Source organism: Tachyglossus aculeatus, chromosome 12, assembly GCF_015852505.1.
Source record: "Tachyglossus aculeatus isolate mTacAcu1 chromosome 12, mTacAcu1.pri, whole genome shotgun sequence".
NCBI lineage: Eukaryota > Metazoa > Chordata > Mammalia > Monotremata > Tachyglossidae > Tachyglossus > Tachyglossus aculeatus.
In genome coordinates, this window is record NC_052077.1 from 43228546 (window position 1) to 43254372 (window position 25827).

At 48.0% G+C, this 25827-nt stretch overlaps 1 protein-coding gene across 1 annotated transcript in view; it reads right to left on the reverse strand.

Annotated features, from left to right (window-relative positions):
- Positions 1–7128: 7128 nt before the first annotated feature.
- Positions 7129–25827, reverse strand: part of IRF2 (interferon regulatory factor 2) — a 37487-nt gene continuing 18788 nt past the window's right edge. Inside the window, exons 5-8 of the mRNA XM_038755095.1 lie at positions 25173–25290; positions 15711–15881; positions 12045–12091; positions 7129–8050 (exon numbers count right to left, since the gene is read on the reverse strand). Of these exons, the coding sequence (XP_038611023.1) occupies positions 7712–8050; positions 12045–12091; positions 15711–15881; positions 25173–25290 (675 nt within the window). The 3' untranslated portion in view covers positions 7129–7711. The remainder of the gene's footprint in view (positions 8051–12044; positions 12092–15710; positions 15882–25172; positions 25291–25827) is intronic.

Consider the following 25827-nt stretch of genomic DNA (forward strand, 5'->3'; position numbering starts at 1 on the left):
CCTTTAAATAGCCAGTTCTGGCCCCCATCCCATGGGCCCGGCATTTAAAGGGCCAGCCTCCTCCCCCCCCCCCCCCAGTCCCTTCTAGACTGTGAGCCCACTGTTGGGTGGGGACCGTCTCTAGATGTTGCCGACTTGGACTTCCCAAGCGCTTAGTACAGTGCTCCGCACACAGTAAGCGCTCAATAAATACGATTGAATGAATGAACTATGTGCAAAGTACTGTTCTAAGCGCTGGAGAGGTTACAAGGTGATCAGGTTGTCCCGAGCGGGGCTTCCAGTCTTAATCCCCATTTTACAGATGAGGGAACTGAGGCCCAGAGAAGTGAAGTGACTCGCCCAAAGTCACACAGCCAACAGTTGGATTCGAACCCATGATCTCTGACTCCGAAGCCCGTGCTCTTTCCACAGAGCCACGCTGCTTCTCTTAAATACCAATACTATCCCTTCACTCGTTCATTCAATTCATTCAATCGTCTTTATTGAGCGCTTAGTATGTGCAGAGCACTGTACTAGGCGCTTGGGAAGTACAAGTCGGCAACATATGGAGACGGTCCCGACCCAACAATGGGCTCACAGTCTAAAACAAAACATGTAATGATGATGATGATGGCATTTATTAAGCGCTTACTATGTGCAAGCACTGTTCCAAGCGCTGGGGAGGTTACAAGGTGATCAGGTGGTCCCCCGGGGGGCTCCCAGTCTTCATCCCCATTTTCCAGATGAGGTCACTGAGGCCCAGAGAAGTGAAGTGACTTGCCCAAAGTCACCCAGCTGACAGTTGGCGGAGCCGGGATGTAGACAGGTTACTACTATTACTACCTGATTGGGATTGCAGAGAAATCTCTCTGCTGAAAAATTATCTTTGTAAAAGAATCCCAAATCTATCTCCCTTTTTTTAATAATGGTATTTGTTAAGCACTTACTACATTCCAGGCTCTGTACTAAGCACAGGGGTAGATAAAAGCTAATAAGGTTGGACACGGTCCATATTTCACATGGGGCACACAGTCTTTAATCCCCATTTTTCTTCTAGGCTGTGAGCCCACTGTTGGGTAGGGACCATCTCTATATGTTGCCAACTTGGACTTCCCAAGCGCTTAGTACAGTGCTCTGCACACGGTAAGCGCTCAATAAATACGATTGATTGATTGATTGATTTTGAGAAGCAGCGTGGCTTAGTGGAAAGAGCCCGGGCTTGGGAAGCAGAGGTCATGGGTTCTAATCCTGGCTCCTCCACTTGTCAGCTGGGTGATTTGGGGCAAGTCACAACTTCTCTGGGCCTCAGTGACCTCATCTGGAAAATGGGGATTAAGTCTGTGAGCCCCACGTGGGACAACTTGATTACTTTGTATCTATCCCAGTGCTTAGAACAGTGCTTTGCACATTGTAAGTGCTTAATATATGCCATCATTATTATTATTATTAATCTGTGGGCCTCATCTGTAAAATGGGGATTAAGACTGTAAGCCCCACGTGGTATGATCTGATAACCTTGTATCTATCCCAATCAATCATATTTATTGAGCGCTTACTGTGTGCAGAGAACTGTACTAAGCGCTTGGGAAGTACAAATTGGCAACATATATCCCAGTGCTTAGAACAGCGCTCGGCACATAGTAAGCGCTTAACAAATAATATTTATTCATTCATTCAATCGCATTTATTGAGCGCTTACTGTGGGCAGAGCACTGGACTAAGCGCTTGGGAAGTCCAAGTTGGCAACATATAGAGATGGTCCCCACCCAGCAACAGGCAGCATGTCTCAGTGGAAAGAGCCCGGGCTTTGGAGTCAGAGGTCATGGGTTCAAATCCTGGCTCCGTCACTTGTCAGCTGTGTGACTTTGGGCAAGTCACTTCACTTCTCTGTGCCTCAGTTCCCTCCTCTGTAAAATGGGGATTAAGACTGTGAGCCCCCCGTGGGACAACCTGGTCACCTTGTATCCCCCCCCCAGCGCTTAGAACAGTGCTTTGCACATAGTAAGCGCTTAACAAATGCCGTTATTATTATGATTATCCCTACAAATAAGTAAAATGACAGATATGGACGTACGTGCCGTGGGGTCGGGGGGTGGGGAAGGGCAAAGAGAGCGAGTCGGGGGCCACGCAGAAGGGAGTGGGAGATGAAGTGAGCCCGTTGTTGGGTAGGGACCGTCTCTAGATGTTGCCAATTGGACTTCCCAAGCGCTTAGTACAGTGCTCTGCACACAGTAAGCGCTCAATAAATACGATTGATGATGGGAGGACCTCTTGGAGGAGATGGGCGCTCAACAAGATCCTGAAGGCCGGGGGAGAGTGGTTGTCTGTTGGATCTGAGGAGCCAGCCGGAGCCGGAATTCGAACTCAGGTCCTTTGGATTTCCTGGCCACGCTGCTCCAGGAGGCCAGACTGAGCCCCCTCCATCCCCCCCGCCTTACCTCCTTCCCCTCCCCACAGCACCTGTATAGATGTATAGATGTTTGTATGGATTTATTACTCTATTTATTCATTTGTCCATATTTATTCTACTTATTTTATGTTGTTAATATGTTTTGTTTTGTTCTCTGTCTCCCCCTTTCTAGACCGTGAGCCCGCTGTTGGGTAGGGACCGTCTCTAGATGTTGCTGACTTGGACTTCCCAAGCGCTTAGTACAGTGCTCTGCACACAGTAAGCGCTCAATAAATACGATTGAATGAATGAATGAATGAATGAATATGTTGCCAACTTGTACTTCCCAAGCGCTTAGAACAGTGCTCTGCACACAGTAAGCGCTCAATAAATACGATTGAATGAATGAATGAATGAATAAATATGTTGCCAACTTGTACTTCCCAAGCGCTTAGTCCAGTGCTCTGCACACAGTAAGCGCTCAATAAATACGATTGAATGAATGAATGAATATGTTGCCAACTTGTACTTCCCAAGCGCTTAGTCCAGTGCTCTGCACACAGTAAGCGCTCAATAAATACGATTGAATGAATGAATGAATGAATAAGTTGCCAACTTGGACTTCCCAAGCGCTTAGAACAGTGCTCTGCACACAGTAAGCGCTCAATAAATACGATTGAATGAATGAATGAATGAATGTTGCCAACTTGTACTTCCCAAGCGCTTAGTCCAGTGCTCTGCACACAGTAAGCGCTCAATAAATACGATTGAATGAATGAATGAATGAATGAATGAATGTTGCCAACTTGTACTTCCCAAGCACTTAGTCCAGTGCTCTGCACACAGTAAGCGCTCAATAAATGCGATTGAATGAATGAATATGTTGCCAACTTGTACTTCCCAAGCGCTTAGCACAGTGCTGTGCACACAGTAAGCGCTCAATAAATACGATTGAATGAATGAATATGTTGCCAACTTGTACTTCCCAAGCGCTTAGCGCTTCCCAAGCATCTGTAAAATGGGGATTAATAATAATAACGATGGCATTTGTTAAGCGCTTACTAAGTGCAAAGCACTGTTCTAAGCGCTGGGGAGGATACAAGGCGATCAGGTTGTCCCACGGGGGGCTCACAGTCTTCACCCCCATTTTACAGATGAGGTCACTGAGGCTCAGAGAAGATGTGACTTGCCCGAGGTCACACAGCAGACATGTGGCAGAGGCGGGATTAGAACCCATGACCTCTGACTCCCAAGTGGAAGGACAGTGCTCTGCACACAGTAAGCGCTCAATAAATACAATTTAATGAATGGAGTGGGAGCAAGAATGGGTCTCTTTCTGTCCCCCATCTCCTCTTCGTCAAACCCCACCGCTCTCTACCATCCAAATGTCTTAGAAACACAGAATAATCAGAATAATGACAATAATAATTAAGTGCTTAATAATAATTATTAAGTGCTTACTATGTGCAAAGCACTGTTCTAAGCGCTGGGGAGGTTACAAGATGATCAGGTTGTCCCACGGAGGGCTTGCAGTCTTAACCCCCATTTTACAGATGAAGTAACTGAGGCACAGAGAATAAGAATAATAATAATAATGGTATTTGTTAAGCGCTTACTATGTGCAAAGCACTGTTCTAAGCGCTGCGGGGATACAAGGTGATCAGGTTCAGCAGGGCTCAGTGGAAAGAGCGCGGGCTTTGGAGTCAGAGGTCATGGGTTCGAATCCCAGCTCCGCCACATGTCTGCTGTGTGATCTTGGGCAAGTCACTTTTAACTTCTCGGAGCCTCAGTTCCCTCATCTGTAAAATGGGGATGATGACTGTGAGCCCCACGTGGGACAACCTGATCACCTTGTATCCCGCCCCCAGCTTCGCACATAGTAAGCGCTTAACAAATGCCATTATTATTATTAATCCCCATTTTCCAGATGAGGGAACTGAGGCCCAGAGAAGTGAAGTGACTTGCCCAAAGTCACACAGCTGACAGTTGGTGGAGCCGGAATTTGAACCCATGACCTCTGCCTCCAAAGCCCGGGCTCTTTCCACTGAGCCATGCTGCATCTCCTCCGGGAAGCCTCCCGGGATTGCCAGGAGACCCTGGCCCCCTAGAAACCGTCTGGTCCCCACTGAGCCCCGACCCTGACGTCCGCTATGGGAAGACAAGGCCCAAGGCCAGCCTCGCTCAACTTTAATAATAATAATAATAATAATAATAATAATAGTAATAATAATAATAATGGCATTTATTAAGCGCTTACTACGTACAAAGCACTGCTCTAAGCGCTGGGGAGGTTACAAGGTGATGAGGCTGTCCCACGGGGGGCTCCCAGTCTTCATCCCCATTTTCCAGATGAGGTCACGGAGGCCCAGAGAAGTGAAGCGACTCGCCCAGAGTCCCACAGCTGACATTGGCAGAGCCAGGATTTGAACCCACGACCCCTGACTCCAAAGCCCGGGCTCTTTCCACTGAGCCACGCTGCTTCTCTTACCCAAACGCCTTGAGGTGAAGTTCCAGGCCCAAGTCAGGAAGATGAACGGGAAGGCGGTGGGAGGAGGAGGAGGAGGAGGAGGAGGTTGTTCTGCACACAGTAAGCGCTCAATAAATACGATTGATTGATTGATTGATTGATTGATTGATTGATTGATTGAAGAGGAGGAGGAAGGGGACAGGTAACTTAGAAGTTGTGCCCTGCAATGGGATTCCGGGACGCCACTCATCCCTGTCTCCCCCTGACCCGGCAACCCTCCCCGCTTCCCTATCCCAGTTGGGATGTCCGATCATCAATCGTATTTATTGAGCGCTTACTGTGTGCAGAGCACTGCACTAAGCACTTGGGAAGTCCAAGTTGGCAACATCTAGAGATGGTCCCTACCCAACAGTGGGCTTACAGTCCGATGTGGGAGTGGGAGCCCCTGTTTGCCGTTGCTGTTTTTTAATAGTACGTAATAATAATGGTGGCATTCGTTAAGCGCTTACTATGTGCGAAGCACTGTTCTAAGCGCTCGAGGGGGGATACAAGATGATCAGGTTGTCCCCCGTGGGGCTCACAGGCTTCCTCCCCGTTTTACAGATGAGGGAACTGAGGCTCAGAGAAGTGAAGCGACTCGCCCAAAGTCACACAGCTGCCAAGTGGGGGAGCCGGGATTTGAACCCAAGACCTCTGACTCCAAAGCCGGGGCTCTTTCCATGGAGCCACGCTGCTTTTCATGTGGGACGGGGACTGTGTTTTTTATCTGCCTCAGCCCTTGGTACAAAGCTTGGCGCAGGGAAAGTGCTTAACAAATAAAATAATAATAATAATAATAATAATAATAATGGCATTTGTTAAGCGCTTACTATGTGTGAAGCACTGTTCTAAGCGCTTGGGGGGATACAAGATGATCAGGTTGTCCCACGTGGGGCTCACAGGCTTCATCCCCATTTTACAGATGAGGGAACTGAGGCTCAGAGAAGTGAAGCGACTCGCCCAAAGTCACCCAGCTGCCAATTGGAGGAGCCGGGATTTGAACCCGCGACCTCGGCCTCCAAAGCCCGGGCTCTTTCCACTGAGCCACGCTGCTCTTCACGTGGGATGAGCACTGTGTTCTGTATCCGACTCAGCCCTCAGTACAGTGCTCGACGCAGGGAAAGTGCTTAAGAAACGAAGACTGCGAGCCCGTTGTTGGGTAGGGACCGTCTCTCTATGTTCGTTCATTCAATCGTATTTATTGAGCGCTTACTGTGTGCAGAGCACTGTACTAGGCGCTTGGGAAGTACAAGTTGGCAACATATAGAGATGGTCACTACCCAACAGCAGGCTCACCATTCATTCATTCATTCATTCAGTCGTATTTATTGAGCGCTTACTGTGTGCAGAGCACTGTACTGAGCGCTTGGGAAGTACAAGTTGGCAACATATAGAGACGGTCCCTACCCCACAGCGGGCTCACAGTCTAGAAGAAAAATATAAGATAGAATGGTATTTGTTAAGTGCTTACTAGCTACAGAGCACTGTTCTAAGCGTTGGGGAGGTTCCAAGGTGATCAGGTTGTCCCACGGGGGGCTCGCAGTCTTCATCCCCATTTTCCAGATGAGGTCACCGAGGCCCAGAGAAGTGACTTGGCAAAAATAGGTTGCCGACTTGTACTTCCCGAGCGCTTCGTACAGTGCTCTGCACACGGTAAGCGGCTCAATAAATGTGACTGAATGAATGAATGAACAAACACCGCTATTATTATTATTATTATTACTACTGTCCTTGGGCTCTCCCCACCCCTCCATCATCATCAATTGTATTTATTGGGCACTTACCGTGTGCAGAGCCCTGGACCAAGCGCTCGGGAAGTCCAAGTTGGCAACATCCCCACACAAGTACAAGCGCTTAGTCCAGTGCTCTGCACACGGTAAGCGGCTCAATCAATGTGACTGAATGAATGAATGAACAAACGCCGCTATTATTATTATTATTATTACTGTCCTGTGGCTCTCCCCACCCCTCCGTCATCATCAATCGTATTTATTGGGCGCTTACCGTGTGCAGAGCCCTGGACCAAGCGCTTGGGAAGTCCAAGTTGGCAACAACAATCGTATTTATTGAGCGCTTACTATGTGCAGAGCGCTGTACAAGTACCAGCGCTTAGCCCGGTGCTCTGCACACCACGGTAAGCGCTCAATAAATACGATTGATGATGACGACGATGCCCCAAAGGGTCCGGGCCCGTCCCGCGCTCCTCCCCGTCCCGGGCCCGCCGGCAGCGGTGAGGACGCGCGTGAAGAACTCGAGCCGTATATCGTGTGTTTATTTCTTATCGATCCACAGGATGATCCGATCGCTACATGAGCTCATCAAAGCTATCTCACCTTCACGGGACGAAAGCGAACGAGGGAGAGCCGACGGGCCACGGGGCCGTGAGCCGCCGAGGGGCCGAGACACCGGACCGGGGGAACCGGGCCCGGCCTGCCGTAGAAAAGGATTAAAAAACGGGTCCGGTCGCTTGGGGGTTTCTTTCCTCGACCTCGAACAGAATCCGCCCGCCCTCGTCGCCCCCCGACCGTATACAAAAATAAAAAAAGCTCATTCTGGGTAGGGCGGGAGGATCTCGGTTCCTTCGGCGAGGGGAGTCGGGGGCTGGGGGAGACGCCCGCCGGCGCGGCGGCCCGGGTCGGCCGAGGCCGGCACGGGGCTAAGTGCTTCGGGGTAAGGTGCGGAAGCAGCCTGAACTGCGCTCTGTCCGTGTCCACGAGAGGTTTTCCTCGCCCCCCGTAAGAAGGGGGAGAATTGATCATGAGAATCCAGCCAGTTCACATCTTCTCCTGGGCCGGGGCCCTGAGTTCGAGAGGGAGCGGGCCCCGGCGGCCGAGCCCTCAGCAGCTCTTGAGCCGCGCCTGGGCGATGTCCGAGGTCTTCTTGATGACGCTGGCCCGGGTCTCGCGGCCGGGCCGGCCGGCGGGGGCCGGCGGGGGGTCGGCCGGGCCCGGGGAGGGGCCGCGGCCCCCGCCGGCGGTGGCGGCGGCGGCGGAGGCGGCGAAGGGCGGCCAGGAGCTGTTGTAGGGCAGGGGCCGGCTCTCCTCTTTGATGGTGACCTGCAGGTCCGGCTTGTTGGACGTGACGAAGGTGGCCATCCCGGGGAGCAGGCAGGAGGCGGCGCGGGGGCCCGGGGGCCGCTTCCCGTCCCCGCTCCGCTGCCGCCACAGGGGATCGCCCTAAAGGCCCAGACGCCGGGAGTCAGGCCGGGCTCCGCGCCCCCGACCGCTCCGGGCCTCCCGCACACTCCGGACGGCGCTCCGCAAGCGGTCCAGACCACCGACCGACCGACCGACCGAGGGCGGGGACGGTCTCCCGTCGTCGAAATGAACTTTCCCCACTGACCGCTCGTGGGTGGGGACGGTCTCCACTGCCAAACTGAACTTTCCAAGCGCTCAGTACAGTGCTCTGCACACGGGAAGCGCTCAATCTAGACGACCGACTGCCTGCCCATGGGTGAGGATGGTTTCTGTTGCTGAAATGAACTTTCCAGCCGCTCAGTACAGTGCTCTGCACACGGGAAGCGCTCAATCTAGACGACCGACTGCCCGTCCGTGGGCGGGGATGGTCTCCACTGCCGAACTGAACTTTCCAAGCGCTCAGTACAGTGCTCTGCACATGGGAAGCGCTCAATCTAGATGACCGACTGACCGCCCATGGGTGGGGACGGTCTCTATTGCCGAACTGAACTTTCCAACCACTCAGTACAGTGCTCTGCACACGGGAAGTGCTCAATCTAGACGACCGACTGCCGGCCCATTGGTGGGGATGGTCTCTACTGCCAAATTGAACTTTCCAAGCGCTTAGTACAGTGCTGTGCACACAGGTAACTGCTCAAAAAATACGACTGAATGAATGAATGCCAGCGGGCAGGGAGGGTCTCTGTTGTTGAACTGAACTTTTCAACTGCTCAGTACGGTGCTCTGCACCCGGGAAGCGCTCAATCTAGACGACCGACTGCCTGTCTGTGGGCGGGGATGGTCACCACTGCCGAACTGAACTTTCCAGCCGCTCAGTACAGTGCTCTGCACACGGGAAGCGCTCAATCTAGACGACTGACTGCCCGTCTGTGGGCGGGGATGGTCTCCACTGCCGAACTGAACTTTCCAAGCGCTCAGTACAGTGCTCTGCACATGGGAAGCGCTCAATCTAGATGACCGACTGACCGCCCGTGGGTGGGGACGGTCTCTATTGCCGAACTGAACTTTCCAAGCGCTCAGTACAGTGCTCTGCACACGGGAAGTGCTCAATCTAGATGACCGACTGCCTGCCCATGGGTGAGGATGGTCTCTGTTGCTGAAATGAACTTTCCAGCCGCTCAGTACAGTGCTCTGCACACGGGAAGCGCTCAATCTAGATGACCGACTGCCCGCCCGTGGGTGGGGATGGTCTCCAATGCCGAACTGAACTTTCCAAGTGCTCAGTACAGTGCTCTGCACATGGGAAGCGCTCAATCTAGACAACCAACTGCCTGTCCGTGGGCGGGGATGGTCTCCACTGCCAAACTGAGCTTTCCAAGCGCTCAGTACAGTGCTCTGCACACGGGAAGCGCTCAGTCTAGATGACCGACTGCCTGTCCATGGGCGGGGATGGTCTCCACTGCCGAACTGAACTTTCCAACCGCTCAGTACGGTGCTCTGCACACGGGAAGCGCTCAATCTAGATGACCGACTGCCCGTCCGTGGGCGGGGATGGTCTCCACTGCTGAACTGAACTTTCCAAGTGCTCAGGACAGTGCTCTGCACACAGGAAGCGCTCAATCTAGATGACCGACTGACCGCCCGTGGGTGGGGACGGTCTCTATTGCCGAACTGAACTTTCCAAGCGCTCAGTACAGTGCTCTGCACACAGGAAGCGCTCAATCTAGACGACTGAGTGCCTATCCTTGGCGGGGGGGGGGGTGGTCTCCACTGCTGAACTGAACTTTCCAAGCGCTCAGTACAGTGCTCTGCACACGGGAAGCACTCAATCTAGACGACCGACTGCCCGTCCATGGGTGGGGATGGTCTCCACTGCCGAACTGAACTTTCCAAGCGCTCAGTACAGTGCTCTGGACACAGGAAGCGCTCAAACTAGATGACCGACTGCCTGTCCGTGGGCGGGGATGGTCTCCACTGCAGAACTGAACTTTCCAAGCGCTCAGTACAGTGCTCTGCACACGGGAAGCGCTCAATCTAGATGACCGACTGCCTGTCCGTGGGCGGGGATGGTCTCCACTGCAGAACTGAACTTTCCAACCGCTCAGTACGGTGCTCTGCACATGGGAAGCGCTCAATCTAGGTGACCGACTGCCTGTCCGTGGGCGGGGATGGTCTCCACTGCCAAACTGAACTTTCCAAGCGCTTAGTACAGTGCTTAAGCACAGGTAAGTGCTTAATAAATACAACTGAATGAATGAATGCCAGTGGGCAGGGAGGGTCTCTGTTGTTGAACTGAACTTTCCAACCGCTCAATACGGTGCTCTACACACGGGAAGCATTCAATCTAGATGACCGACTGCCCGCCCATGGGTAGGGATGGTCTCTATTGCTGTACTGAACTTTCCAACTGCTCAGTACAGTGCTCGGCACACAGTATGCACTCAATCAAGATGACCGACTGCCTGCCCATGCGTGGGCAGGGATGGTCTCTATTGCTAAATTGAACTTTCCAAGCGCTCAGTACAGTGCTCTGCACCCAGGAAGCGCTCAATCTAGATGACCGACTGCCTGCCCACGGGCGGGGATGGTCTCCACTGCTGAATTGAACTTTCCAAGCGCTTAGTACGGTGCTCGGCACACAGTATGCACTCAATCAAGATGACCTTCTGCCTGCCCGTGGGCAGGGATGGTCTCTATTGCTAAATTGAACTTTCCAAGCCCTCAGCACAGTGCTCTGCACACAGGAAGCGCTCTATCGAGATGACCGACTGCCCGCCCGTGGGCGGGGATGGTCTCCACTGCTGAAGTGAACTTCCCAAGCGCCCAGTACAGTGCTCTGCACACAGGTAAGCGCTCAAGAAATACGACTGAATGAATGAATGCCAGTGGGCAGGGATGGTCTCTCTCATTCATTCATTCAATCGTATTTATTGAGCGCTTACTGTGTGCAGAGCCCTGTCACTAAATTGAACTTTCCAAGCGCCCAGCACAGTGCTCTGCACACAGGAAGCGCTCTATTGAGACGACCGACTGCCCGCCCGTGGGCGGGGATGGTCTCCACTGCTGAACTGAACTTCCCAAGCGCCCAGTACAGTGCTCTGCACACAGTAAGTGCTCAATAAATACGACTGATTGATTGATTGATTGATTAAGCGCTTACTGTGTGCAGAGCACTGTCACTGAATTGAACTTTCCAAGCGCCCAGTACAGTGCTCTGCACACAGGAAGCGCTCTATTGAGACGTCCAACTGCCCGCCCGTGGGTGGGGATGGTCTCCACGGCTGAACTGAACTTCCCAAGCGCCCAGTACAGTGCTCTGAACACAGTAAGTGCTCAATAAATACGATTGATTGATAATTGATTGATTGATTGATTGAGTGCTTACTGTGTGCAGAGCACTGTCACTGAATTGAACTTTCCAAGCGCCCAGCACAGTGCTCTGCACACAGGAAGCGCTCTATTGAGACGACCGACTGCCCGCCCGTGGGCGGGGGTGGTCTCCACTGCTGAAGTGAACTTTCCAAGCGCCCAGTACAGTGCTCTGCACACAGTAAGTGCTCAGTAAATACAACTGATTGATTGATTGATGATTGATTGATTTAGCACTTCCTGTGTGCAGAGCACTGTCACTGAATTGAACTTTCCAAGCGCCCAGTACAGTGCTCTGCACACAGGAAGCGCTCTATTGAGACGTCCGACTGCCCGCCCGTGGGTGGGGATGGTCCCCACGGCTGAACTGAACTTCCCAAGCGCCCAGCACAGTGCTCTGCACACAGGAAGCGCTCTATAGAGGCGACCGACGGCCGGCCTCCCTTTCTCCCTCCACGAAATGGGGAGAAGACCCCCCTCTTCTAGACTGTGAGCCCGCCGTTGGGTAGGGACCGTCTCCATATGTTGCCAATTTGTACTTCCCAAGCGCTTAGTCCAGTGCTCTGCACCCAGTCAGCGCTCAATAAATACGATTGATTGATTGATTGACGAAGCGGCCCCTCGGTGCCCGCCGCCCAGCCGGGCCGGTCCAGCCCACGCTCACCTCCGGGCTCTCCTCGTCACTGGGCACGCTGTCCGTCGTCTCGCTCTCTGTTGGGACACACGGAAACAGAAGTCGTGACAGTGCTCAATAAATACGATTGATTGATTGATTGATTGAGCGCTTACTGTGTGCAGAGCGCTGTCACTGAATTGAACTTTCCTGAACTCCCACTGAACTCACATAGTAAGCGCTCAATAAATACGATTGATGATTGAGGACTCGGGCCGCCGCGGCTCTTGGAGGGAGGGCGCAGCACGTGTAATAATATACCAAATAATCATAACCGTAATTTCGGCATTCCTTCAGCCAAAGTGACTACGTAAGCGCTCAATAAATACAACTGATGATTGAGGACTCGGGCCACCGCGGCTCTTGGAGGGAGGGCGCAGCACGTATAATAATATACCAAATAATCATAACCGTAATTTTGGCATTCCTTCAGCCAAAGTGACTATGTAGGCGCTCAATAAATACGATTGATGATTGATGACTCGGGCCGCCGCGGCTCTCGGAGGGAGGGCGCAGCACGTATGATAATATACCAAATAATCATAAGCGTAATTTTGGCATTCCTTCAGCCAAAGTGACTATGTAAGCGCTCAATAAATACGATTGATGATTGAGGACTCGGGCCGCCGCGGCTCTTGGAGGGAGGGCGCAGCACGTATGATAATATACCAAATAATCATAACCGTAATTTCGGCATTCCTTCAGCCATAGTGACTACGTAAGCGCTCAATAAATACGATTGATGATTGATGACTCGGGCCGCCGCGGCTCTTGGAGGGAGGGCTCAGCACGTATAATAATATACCAAATAATCATAACCGTAATTTCGGCATTCCTTCAGCCAAAGTGACTATGTAAGCGCTCAATAAATACGATTGATGATTGAGGACTCGGGCCGCCGCGGCTCTTGGAGGGAGGGCGCAGCACGTGTAATAATACACCAAATAATCATAACCGTAATTTCGGCATTCCTTCAGCCAAAGTGACTACGTAAGCGCTCAATAAATACAACTGATGATTGAGGACTCGGGCCACCGCGGCTCTTGGAGGGAGGGCGCAGCACGTATGATAATATACCAAATAATCATAACTGTAATTTCGGCATTCCTTCAGCCAAAGTGACTATGTAAGCGCTCAATAAATACGATTGATGATTGATGACTCGGGCCGCCGCGGCTCTCGGAGGGAGGGCGCAGCACGTATGATAATATACCAAATAATCATAACCGTAATTTCGGCATTCCTTCAGCCAAAGTGACTATGTGCTGGGCACCGCGCCGAACGCTGGAGGAGACGCACGTAAACCCGGCTGGACACGGCCCCCGTCCCAGATGGGGCTCGCGGGCTTCGTCCAGTCCATTTCACAGCCGGGGCTCAGAGACGCGAGTGACACGTCCGAGGTCGCGCGGCAGACAAGTGGCAGCGCGGGGATTCGAACCCAGGCCCTCCTGACCCCCGAGCCTGGCTCTAGCCATTAGGCCACGCTGCTTCTCGTGGGCGTCAACTACGAAGCCTCTCTCCTTGAAGTCTCCTCCGAACGATCAATTGACCGGCTTCTAGACTGCGAGCCCGCTGTTGGGTAGGGACCATCTCTATATGTTGCCAACTTCTACTTCCAAAGCGCTTAGTACAGTGCTCCGCACACAGTAAGCGCTCAATAAATACGATTGATTGATTGATCTAGCCTTATTTCTATTTATTCTGCTGACTTGACACCTGTCCACATGTTTTGTTTTGTCGTCTGTCTCCCCCTTCTAGACCATGAGCCCGCTGTTGGGTAGGGACCGTCTCTCTAGGTTGCCAACTTCCCAAGCGCTTAGTACAGTGCTCTGCACACAGTAAGTGGTCACTAAATACAACTGAATGAATGAGGGTACTGAGGCACGGAGAAGGGAAGTGACTAAATGAATGAATTTATTAAGCGCTTACTATATGCAAAGCACTGTTGTTAAGCACTTACTGCGTGCCAGGCATCAGAACCCAGGTCAATCAATCAATCAATCAATTGTATTTATTGAGCGCTTACTGTGTGCAGAGCACTGGACTGAGCGCTTGGGAAGTCCAAGTTGGCAACATCTAGAGACGGTCCCTACCCAACAGTGGGCTCACAGTCTAGAAGCAGACAAGCGCATCCGAACCCAGGTCAATCAATCAATCAATCAATCGTATTTATTGAGCGCTTACTGTGTGCAGAGCACTGTACTAAGCCCTTGGGAAGTCCAAGTTGGCAACATCTAGAGACGGTCCCTACCCAACAGCGGGCTCACAGTCTAAAAGGGGGAGACAGAGAACAAAACCAAACATACTAACAAAATAAAATAAATAGAATAGATATGTACAGGTAAAGTAAATAAATAGAGTAATAAATATGGACAAACATATATACATATATACAGGTGCTGTGGGGAAGGGAAGGAGGTAAGATGTACATATTTATTACTCTATTTATTTATTTATTTTACTTGTACATATCTATTCTATTTATTTTATTTTGTTAGTATGCTTGATTTTGTTCTCTGTCTCCCCCTTTTAGACTGTGAGCCCGCTGTTGGGTAGGGACTGTCTCTATGTGTTGCTGACTTGTACTTCCCAAGCGCTTAGTACAGTGCTCAGCACACAGTAAGCGCTCAATAAATACGATTGATGATGATGATGATGATGGAGAGGGGGACGACAGTGGGTGACAGTGGGAAGACGGAGAGGTGAAGCCCCAAGGAGGAGATGTTAGAACTCAAGTTTCTGAGTGGCACAGAAACAGAATGATGATGATCATAATAATGATATAACAATAATATAATAACAATAATATAATAATATGATAACAATATAATAATAAAAAATAAAACAAAACAAAATAAAATAATAATAATATAATAATAATATAATAATAATAAATAAAATAAAATAAAACAAAATAATAATAATAATAATATAATAATAATAAAACAAAATAAAATAATAAAATAAAATAAAATAAAATAAAAATAATAATAACAATAACACTACTACTACTAACAATAATATAACAATAATATAATAATAATAATATAATAATAAAAATAAAATAAAATAAAATAACAATAAAATTAATAATAATAATAACACTACCACTACTATTAACAATAATATAACAATAATATAATAATAATAATATAATAATATAATAATAAAAAATAAAATAAAATAAAATAAAAATAAAATTAATAATAATAACACTACTACTACTAACAATAATATAACAATAGTATAATAATAATAATATAATATGATAATATCATAATAATAAATAAAATAAAAATAAAATTAATAATAATAATAACACTACTACTACTACTAACAATAATATAACAATAATATAATAATAATATTATAATATAATAATAAAAAATAAAATAAAATAAAATAAAAATAAAAAAATAATAATAACACAACTACTACTAACAATATAACAATATAAAAATAATAAATAAAATAATAAAATAATAATAAAATAATAATAATAATGCTAATAATAATGCTAATGCTAATGCTAATAATAATAATAATAATAATAATAATAATAATAATAATAATAATAATAATAATAATAATAATAATAATGAAGAAACCGAATCTGCCGGCGACCCTCCACCCCCAGAGGCCGGCGGTCCCCCGTACCTGCGTAGGAGGAGACGGGGGAGATCTGCAGGGGGTAGAGCTCGCTCATGCTGACGGGCTGCTCGTCGCTCTCCGTGGTCACCTCCACCACCTGACAGATGTCCGGCGGGTTGGCGACGATCACCTGGTCCTCACCGCCACCGCCGCCGTCCAGGTGCGACTGCCCCACCACTGCAAGACAAAGGCAGACGGGGTGGAGGTCATGGGTTCAAATCCCGGCTCCGCCAACTGTCAGCTGGGTGGCTTTGGGCCAGTCACTTCACTTCTCTGGGCCTCAGTGACCTCAGCTGGAAAATGGGGATGAAGACTGGGAGCCACCCGGGGGACAACCTGATCACTCTGTAAAATTGTAAAATTGTACAATCTGTAAAATTGGCTCTGCCAATTGTCAGCTGTGTGGCTTTGGGCAAGTCGCTTCACTTCTCTGGGCCTCAGTGACCTCAGCTGGAAAATGGGGATGAAGACTGGGAGCCCCCCGAGGGACAACCTGATCACTCTGTAAAATTGTAAAATTGTACAATCTGTACAATCTGTAAAATTGGCTCTGCCAATTGTCAGCTGTGTGGCTTTGGGCCAGTCGCTTCACTTCTCTGGGCCTCAGTGACCTCAGCTGGAAAATGGGGATGAAGACTGGGAGCCCCCCGGGGGACAACCTGATCACTTTGTAAAATTGTACCATCTGTACAATCTGTAAAATTGGCTCTGCCAATTGTCAGCTGTGTGACTTTGGGCAAGTCACTTCACTTCACCGGGCCTCAGTGACCTCAGCTGGAAAATGGGGATGAAGACTGGGAGCCCCCCGTGGGACAACCTGATCACCTTGTAACCTCCCCAGCGATTAGAACAGTGCTTTGCACATAGAGAAGCAGCGTGGCTCAGTGGAAAGAGCCCGGGCTTTGGAGTCAGAGGTCATGGGTTCATATCCCGGCTCCACCAACTGTCAGCTGGGTGACTTTGGGCAAGTCACTTCACTTCTCCGGGCCTCAGTTCCCTCATCTGGAAAATGGGGATTCAAACTGTGAGCCCCCCCGTGGGACAACCTGATCACCTTGTAACCTCCCCAGCACTTAGAACAGTGCTTTGCACATAGTAAGTGCTTAACAAATACCATTATTATTATTATGTTAAATCTGAGGTCACGGCAGGACATTCCAGTAGAGATGTCTTGAGTATAATAATAATAATAATAATGTTGGTATTTGTTAAGCGCTTTTTGTTAATATTTTGTTAATATGCTTTGTTTTTGTTGTCTGTCTCCCCCTTCTAGACTGGGAGCCCGCCGTTGGGTAGGGACCGTCTCTAGATGTTGCCAAACTGCACTTCCCGAGTGCTTAGTCCAGTGCTCTGCACACAGTAAGCGCTCAATAAATACGATTGAATGAATGAATGAATGAATCCAAGCTGTGGGTTAATGGTACGGGATGGACGAAAGGATGTGAGGGCGGCGAGTGCGTTGAGTTCAACGGAGAGGATGGTGCTGAGGATGGCAATTTGGTCATCGCGGGGAAGAAGTTTAGGCAGGAAGTTCAAATGGGGCACGAGCCCCATGTCAGCCCCCCGTGGGACAACCTGACCCCCTTGTATCCTCCCCAGCGCTTAGAACAGTGCTTGGCACATAGTAAGCGCTCAATAAATACGACTGAATGAATGAACGAACGAACAAATGCCAATCTGTACTTCCCAAGCGCTCCGTACAGTGCTCTGCACACAGTAAGCGCTCAATAAATACGACAATGAATGAATGAACAAATGCCATCAGTATTATTATGATGATGATGACGACTCAAGAAAATTGGATGAGATCAAAAGTTCAGAGGTCTCTGTGGGGGGAACGGAGGAAGAATCCTCAGCCTCAAAGTACACCTGTAATAATAATGACGGTATTTGTTAACCACTTACTATGTGCCAAGCACTGTCCTAAGGGCTGGGGTAATAATAATAATTATGATGGCATTTGTTAAGCACTTACTATGTGCAAAGCACTGCTCTAAGCGCTGGGGGGGATACAAGGTGATCAGGTTGTCCCACGGAGGGCTCACAGTCTTCATCCCCCTTTCTACAGATGAGGTAACTGAGGCTCAGAGAAGCTAAGTGACTGGCCCGAGGTCACACAGCGGACACGTGGCGGAGCCGGGATTCGAACCCATGACCTCTGACTCCAAAGCCCGGGCTCTTTCCACTGAGCCAAGCTGTGTAGACACAAGGTAATCAGGTTGTCCCACATGGGGCTCACAGCCTCCATCCCCCTTTTACAGATGAGGGAACTGAGGCCCAGACAAAGTAAGTGACTTGCCCAAAGTCATCGAGCAGACAAGTGGCGGAGCCGGGATTCGAACCCATGACGTCTGACTCCAAAGCCCGGGCTCTTTCCACTGAGCCAACCTGTGTAGACACAAGGTAATCAGGTTGTCCCACATGGGGCTCACAGCCTCCATCCCCCTTTTACAGATGAGGGAACTGAGGCCCAGACAAGGTAAGTGACTTGCCCAAAGTCATCGAGCAGACAAGTGGCGGAGCCGGGATTCGAACCCACGTCCTCAGACTCCCAAGCCCAGGCTCTTGGCCCTAAGCCACGCTGCTTCTCGTACACATCCTCATACTTTCCCGAATCTGTCTTTTAACTTGTTGTTCCCCTCTCCCTGTAATTTGTCGGGTCTACCTCCCCCGCTAGATTGTACGCTCCTTGAGGGTAGGGATCATGTCTACTGATGATGATGATGGCATTTGTTAAGCACTTACTATGTGCAGAGCACTGCTCTAAGCGCTGCTATATTGTATTCTCCCAAGTGCTTAGTTCAGTGCTCCCCGCCCCCCGGCTTTTTTTAATGGTATTCGTTAAGCGCTTCCTATGTGCCAGGCACTGTACTAAGCGCCGGGGTGGATATAGAAAAGCAGCGTGGCTCAGTCAGTGGAAAGAGCCCGGGCTTTAGAGTCAGAGGTCGTGGGTTCAAATCCCGACTCGGCCAACTGTCAGCTATGTGACTTTGGGCAAGTCACTGTGAGCCCACTGTTGGGTAGGGACTGTCTCTATGTGTTGCCAACTTGTACTTCCCAAGCGCTTAGTACAGTGCTCTGCACATAGTAAGCGCTCAATAAATACGATTGATTGATTGATTGATTGATTCACTTCTCTGGGCCTCAGCTACCTCATCTGGAAAATGGGGGTGAATCAATCGATCGTATTTATTGAGCGCTTACTGTGTGCGGAGCACTGGACTAAGCGCTTGGGAAGGACAAGTTGGCAACATATAGAGACAGTCCCTACCCAACAGTGGGCTCGCAGTCTAAAAGGGGGAGACAGAGAACAAAATCAAACATACTAACAAAATAAAATAAATAGAATAGATATGTACATGTAAAATAAATAATAGAGTAATAAATATGTACAAACATAGATCCATATATACAGATGCTGTGGGGAAGAGCAGGAGGTAAGATGGGGGGGATGGAGAGGGGGACGAGGGGGAGAGGAAGGAAGGAAGTGAAGTGACTTGCCCAAAGTCACCCAGCTGACAATTGGCGAAGCCGGGATTTGAACCCATGACCTCTGACTCCAAAGCCCGGGCTCTTTCCACTGAGCCACGCTGCTTCTCTTTCACTTGTACACGTTTATTCTATTTATTTTATTTTGCTAGTATGTTTTTAGTTTTGTTGTCTGTCTCCCCCTTCTAGACCGTGAGCCCGCCGTCGGGTAGGGACCGTCTCTAGATGTTGCCGACTTGGACTCTCCCAAGCGCTTAGTCCAGTGCTCCGCACACAGTAAGCGCTCAATAAATACGATGGAATGAATGAATGAATGCTCTGCACACAGTAAACGCTCAATAAATACGATTGAATCAATGAATGACAAGCAGCAGTTGCCGCCGGGCTCCCCGTCTTCCCCGCACCATGTCCAAAAACCAACTCCGCGTTGCAATTTCTGGGTCGTTCGGTACATGGCCTACTGAAAAGAGCCCGGGCTTGGGGAGTCAGAAGACCTGGGTTCAAATCCCGGCTCCGCCACCTCTCTGCTGTGTGACCTTGGGCGAGTCATTTCACTTCTCTGGGCCTCAGGTGCCTCTTCTGTAAAATGGGGGTTAAGACCGTGAGCCCCATGTGGGACGGGGACTGTGTCCAACTCGATTTGCTGGGATCTGCCCCAGCGCTTACAACAGTGCCTGGCACTTAGTAAGTAGGAGGTCATGGGTTCAAATCCCGGCTCCGCCACTTAGCTGCGTGACCTTGGGCAAGCCACTTCTCGGTGCCTCAGTGACCTCATCTGTAAAATGGGGATTAAGACGGTAAGCCCCACGTGGGACAACCTGACCACCTTGTATCCCCCAAGCGCTTAGAACTGTGCTTTGCACATAGTAAGCGCTTAGCAAATACCATCATTATTAAATTATTAGAGAAGCAGCGTGGCTCAGTGGAAAGAGCACGGGCTTGGGAGTCGGAGGTCATGGGTTCGAATCCCGGCTCCGCCCCTTGTCAGCTGCGTGACCTTGGGCAAGCCACTTCTCGGTGCCTCAGTGACCTCATCTGTAAAATGGGGATTAAGACGGTAAGCCCCACGTGGGACAACCTGATCACCTTGTATCCCCCAAGCGCTTAGAACTGTGCTTTGCACATAGTAAGCGCTTAACAAATACCATCATTATTAAATTATTAGAGAAGCAGCGTGGCTCAGTGGAAAGAGCACGGGCTTGGGAGTCGGAGGTCATGGGTTCGAATCCCGGCTCCGCCCCTTGTCAGCTGCGTGACCTTGGGCAAGCCACTTCTCGGTGCCTCAGTGATCTCATCTGTAAAATGGGGATTAAGACGGTAAGCCCCACGTGGGACAACCTGATCACCTTGTATCCCCCAAGCGCTTAGAACTGTGCTTTGCACATAGTAAGCGCTTAGCAAATACCATCATTATTAAATTATTAGAGAAGCAGCGTGGCTCAGTGGAAAGAGCACGGGCTTGGGAGTCGGAGGTCATGGGTTCGAATCCCGGCTCCGCCCCTTGTCAGCTGCGTGACCTTGGGTAAGCCACTTCTCGGTGCCTCAGTTATCTCATCTGTAAAATGGGGATTAAGACGGTAAGCCCCACGTGGGACAACCTGATCACCTTGTATCCCCCAAGCGCTTAGAACTGTGCTTTGCACATAGTAAGCGCTTAGCAAATACCATCATTATTAAATTATTAGAGAAGCAGCGTGGCTCAGTGGAAAGAGCACGGGCTTGGGAGTCGGAGGTCATGGGTTCGAATCCCGGCTCCGCCCCTTGTCAGCTGCGTGACCTTGGGCAAGCCACTTCTCGGTGCCTCAGTGATCTCATCTGTAAAATGGGGATTAAGACGGTAAGCCCCACGTGGGACAACCTGATCACCTTGTATCCCCCAAGCACTTAGAACTGTGCTTTGCACATAGTAAGTGCTTAACAAATACCATCATTATTAAATACCATAATTATTACTATCATTATTATTCATTCACTCAATCCGTATTTATTCATCCATTCATTCAATCGTATTTATTGAGCGCCTACTGTGTGCAGAGCACTGGACTGAGCGCTTGGGAAGTACAAGTTGGCAACATATGGGGACGGTCCCTACCCAACAGCAGGCTACTGTGTGCAGAGCACTGTACTAAGCGCTTGGAAAGTATAATTTGGCAACAGATAGAGACAATCCCTACCCAACAATGGGTTCACAGTCTAGAAGGCGGGGTGGGGCAGACAGACAACAAAACAAAACAAAAGTTTAATTACCCCAGCGCTTAGAACAGTACCTGGAACGTAGTAAGTGCTTAGCAGCGTGGTTCAGTGGAAAGAGCATGGGCTTTGGAGTCAGAGGTCCTGGGTTCAAATCCCAGCTCTGCCCACTGTCAGCTGTGTGGCCTTGGGCAAGTCACCTAACTTCCCTGTGCCTCAGTGACCTCATCTTGAAAATGGGGATGAAGACTGTGAGCCCCCCGCGGGACAACCTGATCACCTTGTAACCTCCCCACACTTAGAACAGTGCTTTGCACATAGTAAGCGCTTAACAAATACCATCATTATTAAATACCATTATTATTATTATTACTATTCATTCACTCAATCCGCATTTATTGAGCGCTTACTGTGTGCAAAGCACTGTACTAAGCGCTTGGAAAGTACAATTTGGCAACAGATAGAGACAATACCTACCCAACAATGGGTTCACAGTCTAGAAGGCGGGGGCCGGGGGGACAGACAACAAAACAAAACAAGTTTAATTACCCCAGCGCTTAGAACAGTACCTGGAACGTAGTAAGTGCTTAGCAGCGTGGTTCAGTGGAAAGAGCATGGGCTTTGGAGTCAGAGGTCCTGGGTTCAAATCCCAGCTCTACCCATTGTCAGCTGTGTGGCCTTGGGCAAGTCACTTAACTTCCCTGTACCTCAGTGACCTCATCTTGAAAATGGGGGTGAAGACTGTGAGCCCCCCGTGGGACAACCCGATCACCTTGTAACCTCCCCAGCGCTTAGAACAGTGCTTTGCACATAGTAAGCGCTTAGTAAATGCCATTATTATCATTTCACCCTGTAACCTCCCCAGCGCTTAGAACAGTGCTTCGCACACAGTAAGCGCTTAGTAAATGCCATTATTATCATTTCACCTTGTAACCTCCCCAGCGCTTAGAACAGTGCTTCGCACATAGTAAGCGCTTAGTAAATGCCATTATTCTTATTATTTCACCTTGTAACCTCCCCAGCGCTTAGAACAGTGCTTCGCACATAGTAAGCGCTTAGTAAATGCCATTATTATCATTAATAACTACCCCAGTGTTCAGAACAGTGCCTGGCATGTAGTAAGTGCTTCCCAAATACCACAATTATATATAATTGTATTATATATATATTATATTATATATATTATTATTATAATATATAATTATATATTATATATATTATATATATTATATTATATATATTATTATTATTATTATATATATATTATTATATATTATATATATTATATTATAAGGAAGTCTTTTCCTCTGTCTTGCGTGAAACCAGGAGAGAAGCGGAAAAAAAAGAAAAGAAAAGGGAAAACCGTGACTCAGAAAGCTTCCTTTCACTCCGGGGGCCGGCGGAGGCAGGACGCGGTATCGGTCAGCTGCCGTCAAGGGGGCCGGATTTGCCCGATGCCGGGGAGCTGGCACGAAGAAGAGGTTGGCACCGGGGCCCACGTGAACAGAGGGCCGGGCCCCGCGTCTCCGACAAGGTTACACGACAGGGCACCCTGCCCTCAAAACCCGGACAGGAAAAGCAACCCCTGAAAACCCGACGGGGGCCCGACTTCGCTGCTGTTTATTTTATTTTGTTAGTATGTTTTGCTTTGCTGTCCGTCTCCCCCTTCTCGACTGGGAGCCCACTGTTGGGTAGGGACCGTCTCTAGATGTTGCCAACTTGGACTTTCCAAGAGCTTAGTACAGGGCTCTGCACACAGTAAGTGCTCAATAAATACGATTGATTGATTGATTAATTAATAAATGCCATTACTATTATTATTATAAGAATAATATTTATTCTATTTATTTTATTTTGTTAGTATGTTTGGTTTTGTTCTCTGTCTCCCCCTTTTAGACTGTGAGCCCACTGTTGGGTAGGGACTGTCTCTCTATGTTGCCAACTTGGACTTCCCAAGCGCTTAGTCCAGTGCTCTGCACACAGTAAGCGCTCAATAAATACGACTGATTGATTTACTCTATATATGTATATATGTTTGTACGTATTTATTACTCTATTTATTTTACTTGTACATATCTATTCTATTTATTTTATTTTGCTAGTATGTTTGGTTTTGTTCTCTGTCTCCCCCTTTTAGACTGTGAGCCCACTGTTGGGTAGGGACTGTCTCTCTATGTTGCCAACTTGGACTTCCCAAGCGCTTAGTACAGTGCTCTGCACACAGTAAGCACTCAATAAATACGACTGATTGATTGATTTACTCTATATATGTATATATGTTTGTACATATTTGTTACTCTACTTATTTTACTTGTACATATCTATTCTATTTATTTTATTTTGTTAGTATGTTTGGTTTTGTTCTCTGTCTCCCCCTTCTAGACTGTGAGCCCACTGTTGGGTAGGGACTGTCTCTAAATGTTGCCAACTTGGACTTCCCAAGCGCTTAGTACAGTGCTCTGCACACAGTAAGCGCTCAATAAATACGATTGATTGATTTACTTTATATATGTATATATGTTTGTACGTATTTATTACTCTATTTATTTTACTTGTACATATCTATTCTATTTATTTTATTTTGCTAGTATGTTTGGTTTTGTTCTCTGTCTCCCCCTTCTAGACTATCAGCCCACTGTTGGGTAGCGACTGTCTCTATATGTTCCCAGCTTGTACTTCCCAAGCGCTTAGTCCAGTGCTCTGCACACAGTAAGCGCTCAATACGACTGATTGATTTACTCTATATATGTATATATGTTTGTACGTATTTATTACTCTATTTTACTTGTACATATCTATTCTATTTATTTTATTTTGTTAGTATGTTTGTTGAAAGACAACGTCTCATCAATCAATCAATCAATCAATCAATCGTATTTATCGAGCTCTTATTGTGTGCAGAGTACTGTACTAAGCGCTTGGGAAGTACAAATTGGCAACATATAGAGACAGTCCCTACTCAACAGTGGGCTCACAGTCTAAAAGGGGGAGACAGAGAACAAAACCAAACATACTAACAAAATAAAATAAATAGGATAGATATGTGCAAGTAAAATAAATAAATAGAGTAATAAATAAATAGAGTAATAAATAAATAAAGTAACAAATAGAGTAATAAATAGAGTAATAAATAAATAAATAGAGTAATAAATAGAGTAAATAAATAGAGTAATAAATAAATAGAGTAAATAAATAGAGTAAATAAATAAATAGAGTAATAAATAGAGTAATAAATAGAGTAGTAAATAGAGTAATAAATAAATAGAGTAATAAATAAATAAAGTAACAAATAGAGTAATAAATAGAGTAATAAATAAATAAATAAATAGAGTAATAAATAGAGTAAATAAATAGAGTAATAAATAAATAGAGTAAATAAATAGAGTAAATAAATAAATAGAGTAATAAATAGAGTAATAAATAGAGTAGTAAATAGAGTAATAAATAAATAGAGTAATAAATAAATAGAGCAATAGAGTAATAAATAGAGTAATAAATAAATAGAATAAATAAATAAATAAATAGAGTAATAAAACTGTACAAATATTTACAAGTGCCGTGGGGAGGGGAAGGAGGTAGGGCCGGGGGGGGGGGATGGGCAGCACGGCTTAGTGGATAGAGCGTGGATCTGGGAATCTAGTAATAATAATAAAAATAATGATGGCTTCATTTTACAGATGATAAAACTAAGGCCCAGAGAAGCGATTTGCCCGAGGTCACCCGGCAAACGTTTGGCGGGGTTGGGATTAGAACCCAGGTGTCACAATTCAGCCGCCGTCCCCTCCTTACCTATGATGTTCACCGTGCTGTCTTTCTCGCTCTTTATCGTCGACGCCAGGACCGCGTAGTCAGGGGAGCCCTCGCTCAGCCCGTTGCTCAGCCCGAAAGACGACTCTACCGGCTCTTGCTGGGAGGAAGGCGAAGAAGAAAGCGGGCCTGAGGTTGGTTCCTTCTCCTCTCTCCGTCCGGTCCTTTCCCACATCCTCCCCCCGCAAAGGGCCCGGCCGCACCGGGGCCGTAGACGCCCTCGTGAACTCTTCCAAGCGCTTAGTACAGCGCTCTGAACTACAGTGCTCAATAAATACGATCGAACGAATGAGTTGCTGTGGTCAGGGGCCTCGCTGTGATCCCACTGTTGGGTAGGGACTGTCTCTACATGTTGCCAACTTGGTCTTCCCAAGCGCTTAGTACAGTGCTCTGCACACAGTAAGCGCTCAATAAATACGATTGATTGATTGATCTGGGCTTAGCGGTAACAGACGCCCAGCGCCCCAGGCCAGAGAAACCCCCTGATCCCTCTCTGACCCCTTTTAGACTGTGAGCCCACTGTTGGGTAGGGACTGTCTCTATATATATGTATATCACCTGTATATATGTATATATGTTTGTACATATTTGCTACTCTATTTATTTATTTTACTTGTACATATCTATTCTATTTATT